Raw genomic sequence first — 5,000 nt, 5'->3', positions numbered from 1 at the left:
ACACACACACACACACACATACACACAAGCAATGTCAAGATGACGTCCACAGGGCAGCCTTTGGACGTCATGTGTGTGCTAATCATCAGAAACACAGAGTGGCACCTTAGTGAACTGACACACTACATTATAACACATGACTGCTTTAACAGAACAGCACTCATTCAGTCCATTCAACACACACAGATTCTCATGCGCTTAGCAATACCGCTGCTCAAAAGGTCACCTTTATTTACTGTACAGGTCAATTACAGAGTTATGTTGAGGTGTGTGTGTGTTGGGTCTTGTTAAGGTGTGTGTATGCGTTTGGTTGTGTTAAGCTGTGTGTGTGTGTATGTTGAGTTTTGTTCAGGCCTGTGTGTGTGTGTGTGTGTGTGTGTGGGTTGTGTTAAGCTGTGTGTGTGTGTTGGGTTTTGTTCAGGCCTGTGTGTGTGTGTGGCGGGTTGTGTTAAGCTGTGTGTGTGTGTGTTGGGTTTTGTTCAGGCCTGTGTGTGTGTGTGTGTGTGGTGGGTTGTATTAAGCTGTGTGTGTGTGTGTGTGTGTGTGTGTGTGTGTGTGTGTGGTGGGTTGTGTTAAGCTGTGTGTGTGTGTGTGTTGGGTTTTGTTCAGGCCTGTGTGTGTGTGTGGCGGGTTGTGTTAAGCTTTGTGTGTGTGTGTGTTGGATTTTGTTCAGGCCTGTGTGTGTGTGTGTGTGTGTGGTGGGTTGTATTAAGCTGTGTGTGTGTGTGTGTGTGTTGGGTTTTGTTCAGGCCTGTGTGTGTGTGTGTGTGTGTGTGTGTGTGTGGTGGGTTGTGTTAAGCTGTGTGTGTGTGTGTTGGGTTTTGTTCAGGCCTGTGTGTGTCTGTGGTGGGTTGTGCTAAGCTGTGTGTGTGTGTGGTGGGTTGTGCTAAGCTGTGTGTGTGTGTGCATGTTCACCTCGCTTGGCTGCCTCATGCATAGGGTTGTCTATGGACTCTGCCTGCTCAGCCACTGGGAGAGAGAGAGAAAGAGAGAGAGAATCATTATGCTGTGCCTCTATGTGTGTGTGTGTGTGTGTGTGTGTGTGTGTGTTTGTGTGTATGTGTGTGTGAAGTTTACTCACCATAGTTACTGGGAATGAGACCAGTCCTTCCCCTGCAGGTCCCCTTCCACCAGTTACTGTCACTCTGTTAGTCACACACAGACACACACACACACACACACATGCAGTAAGACAGTCAAACGTGCTTTAGTAACTAGAGTATATGTTGTCCTACACACACTGAAAACCCTGTTCACATAGTGACCAAAGGGTGCAACACAACACACACACCTCAATACACACACACATGCGCCACAACACACATCATACAAAACAGATGACATAACACACACGCCACACACATTCTGACCACGTGATCTCACAACACACGCACACGACACAAGCCACAACACTCACACACATGATTCAACACACACACATGTACACCACATTCTGACCACATGCGATCTCAGTCAATAAAGTGTATGACTCACTGTGTCAGAGATGTACAGAATATCACCCTCTTCAAAGTACAACTCATCTGGCTGCAACGAGACAGTAAGACAGAACTTAGAGACACCTGGAGAAAGAGCATGTGGGGTTTCTATTGAGTTTTTCAGGAAGAAACTCTCTCTCTCTCTCTCACACACACACACACACGCATGCGCGCGCGCACACACAGTTTCCTCACCGTCCGTGGGTCAAAGGTGAATAACGCCCGGAACACCTTCACCTGACCTGTTTAGAAAAAAATATAAAAAACCTCAACACATAGAAATGGATGGAAAAACACACTTTTTTGAGGATAGTTTTTTTGCTGTACAGTTTTTTCTCTGTAACTTTACTCATATTCAAATACAGAATAGTCTAGAATAGTGGTCCTCTTACAGAAGGACCCGTTCAGTGGTTCAGTTCCTTAATCCAAGGTTTAAAAAAATGAGAATATTTCTCGACGGGGTAAAGGAATGTTCTGTGTGTGTAATGTGAGTGAGCAGTGGAGTGCAAGGCCTCAAATTTTCACCTGCAGGAACAAACCTGCACTGCCCTGTTTACGTGCCTCTGCCTGCCCTGAGTACACACACACACACACACACTGACACCTCTCACACACACACACGCCCCTCTTAACAGTGGTCACACAGCAAGTCCCTTTAGTTCCTGAACCGTCTTTCACTATGATTAAATAATTTCCGTAGCAATATTCTCAGCCGTTAAGTTCTTCCGTCCGTCACGATAGGCTACTATATCCTGGCGTCAAAGCTCGGTGTTCGTGAGCTGCTAACTAATTTTAAAACCGAACAAAGCAGGGTCTCTCTTAACCGCACGGCTCCACCCAATGCGTGCTTACAGCTCCCGGCGGGTTTTCAGCAGTAAGGCAGAAGGTCTTTCAACTGTAGCCCGAAACCAACAACTGTAAAGGACCCATTTTTGCCACGACACGAGCTCAAATTTGCATGGCAGTCAAATAAATGGCAGCAGAATCAGACACACGTCAACATGTAATAAAGGGAGAGTGATTGAGAGAGAGAGAGTGTGTGTCTGTGTGAGAGAGAGAGGGACAGAGAGAGAGAGAGAGAGAAATGGTGTACTAGATCAGCAGATCCCAAACCCCTCAAGAAAACCTTCAGCGGAGTTTAACGGACTTTTCCGAAAAGCGGGTTCAATGGGGAAGTGGCCGAAGAGAAGTAACATGGCCACTATTTGTGCTAACTTGCCAAAGTAAACCTGTTGTCCCAGTAATTACGACCATAAAAACGTGTCATTTCACAGGTCAGCGATATAACGCGCCATTCAAATGAAACGATCTGAAAGGAGGAACTTCAACTCACTATGTGCCTCTTGCATGCTACACTTATGTGAGGTCGAACCGTAATGCGCACAGAGGGGAGTTTAGCTTAAGTTTAACTAGCATGCTAACTGGCAAAATTACAACTAAACGCCTCTGGCATTGGAGGTCTCGTGTCTTTTGGCAAAGAGAGCTTACCTGGTTTGGCTGGCTTAGGAGGAGGCTTTGACATGATTAGTGTAAATACGCTGCGGAATGAAAAATAAACTGTAAATAAAAACAATATACTTGTTTTTAATAGGCTGGTGCACTCCTGTCCGTACGCGCTGCCTATGAGGAAGTGGAGGACAGCTAATGCGGAAAAGTTGTACTGCGCATGTGCAGGTGAGGAGCCGAGCCCCTGGCATGGAAGTTCTGCAGTCTTGTAAATCGAGACCCTTGGGTTATCGTAAAGTAATTTACCACAACCGATCAATAGTATGAAAAGGCTTTAGCATTAAAATAGCGACAAAATAACGGGCGTTTGCGCATAACGTATCCAAGATAATACACCTCATGCAAGGACATAACTATTTTTGGACTCAAAGCTGCCCTCTGCTGACCAACACCGAAGAGATCATGATTACATTTAATTTCAATGAATTAATTGGGTTGCATGAGCTCCCGTCAAGGAAGAAAAGATTTCTGATCCAGTTTTCGATCATGGAAGGTGTGTATAACACATACGTATTTTCCCTCTCAAAACGTGAGCATACACACACGGTGTAAAGCAAGTGCTATTCTCAGAATAACAGATTAATTCGATATAAAACTCATAGAATAATCTGTCAGGTCATATAATCAGAAATGAAATCCAGACGAAGGAAAGATTCATCTCACCTCTGCCTCACAGTTTTTCCATTCGTGAAGGGAGCTGTGTTCGCATTTTGAAACGTAGAGGAATTAATGAAACGCTTCTTGTCTGGAGATTTCAATGTCAAATCTGTGTATCATTCGTTCTTTTGATCTTTTTAATCTGGGCATAAAATCGACAGTACGAAAAACAAACCGCTATTTGTTTTTTGGTATCAGATTCATAAATGAAAAACGAAATAACGAATCGTTTTTTCATTTTCCGATTTTGGATTCTCGGTTGAATATGAAAAGAACGACTGACATGGGGATTACGTCACATCACGACGGTGAACAGATGTTTAGCATGAGGCCCGCACCTTTAAGCATAATTATTCGACCGCCACAAACACGTAATGACAGTTCCGGGCCATTTAAAAACCTGGTCATAGCCCTCGTTGACCTCTCTATAAGGCTATTACAGACATTTCGGTATGAGTAAACAGAGTTCTGGGTTCTGGGTTCTGCCTCATTAAAGACCCTTCTTTCCTCTCTTTGTGTGTAAAAGCGACTCATAGACATGAAAACGACGTTTGTGAATATGCTGCAGCGAGTGTAGGTGTTTTAATGAGGTCATAATGAGGTCATAACACGGAGAGACGGAATGCAGGAGCACGCGCAGTCATACAACATCCATCTACACCACATCCATTCATCCATCCATCTCTCTCTCTCTCTCTCTCTCTCTCTCTCTCTCTCTCTCTCTCTCTCTCTCTCTCTCTCTCTCTCTCTCTCTCTCTCCGTCTCTCTCAGAATATATGAGAAACATTGCAATGGAGATTGGATTCAATGAAATCTGTTGTTACTGAACAAACAGTACCATGCTCAAACACACACAAACACATGCACATTTTAATATCCCAGTGGGGACTTCCATTTATTTTTACAGTAACTAAAGATCAATAACACAAACCACAACTCGAACCAAACAAATATTTTGGCACTTTCATTAAAAAAAGGTTCCCTTAGGTCGGGACCAGCAAAGGTGAGAGTCAGAACTTTCTCTAATGTCACCTCACTATGGTTATCTATGGTTATCTATGGTTATCTATGGTTATCTACGGTTATCTGTGGTTATCTTGTGGTGACATTTGAGCTATACAATGCCATAAAAACTTAAATCTCTCTCGCACACACAGACACGCACACAGACACACGCACACACATTGATATGTGTGTTTGGGTTTGAATATGTGTTTGGGTTTGAAAATCAAGCTACTTGGAATATTTTGACACTAATCTTTTTCATTCTACTCTTTGCTGTTTCTATAAAGTTTCATGGTTTTGAGTGGTTTACATTTTCACTGTGCTAGACATGACAAG

General features: G+C 43.7%; 1 protein-coding gene across 1 annotated transcript in view; it reads right to left on the bottom strand.

Annotated features, from left to right (window-relative positions):
• ostf1 (osteoclast stimulating factor 1) overlaps window positions 1–3,121 on the bottom strand; it is a 5,781-nt gene extending 2,660 nt beyond the window's left edge. Inside the window, exons 1-5 of the mRNA XM_030791429.1 lie at window positions 2,985–3,121; window positions 1,692–1,738; window positions 1,495–1,545; window positions 1,082–1,145; window positions 916–969 (exon numbers count right to left, since the gene is read on the bottom strand). Coding sequence (XP_030647289.1) covers window positions 916–969; window positions 1,082–1,145; window positions 1,495–1,545; window positions 1,692–1,738; window positions 2,985–3,018 — 250 coding nt within the window. The 5' untranslated portion in view covers window positions 3,019–3,121. The remainder of the gene's footprint in view (window positions 1–915; window positions 970–1,081; window positions 1,146–1,494; window positions 1,546–1,691; window positions 1,739–2,984) is intronic.
• Window positions 3,122–5,000: the final 1,879 nt, after the last annotated feature.

This window comes from Chanos chanos, chromosome 14 (assembly GCF_902362185.1).
Source record: "Chanos chanos chromosome 14, fChaCha1.1, whole genome shotgun sequence".
Taxonomy (NCBI): Eukaryota; Metazoa; Chordata; class Actinopteri; order Gonorynchiformes; family Chanidae; genus Chanos; species Chanos chanos.
The sequence above is the reverse complement of the archived record's forward strand: the minus strand, read 5'-3'. Positions and strand labels throughout refer to the sequence as shown.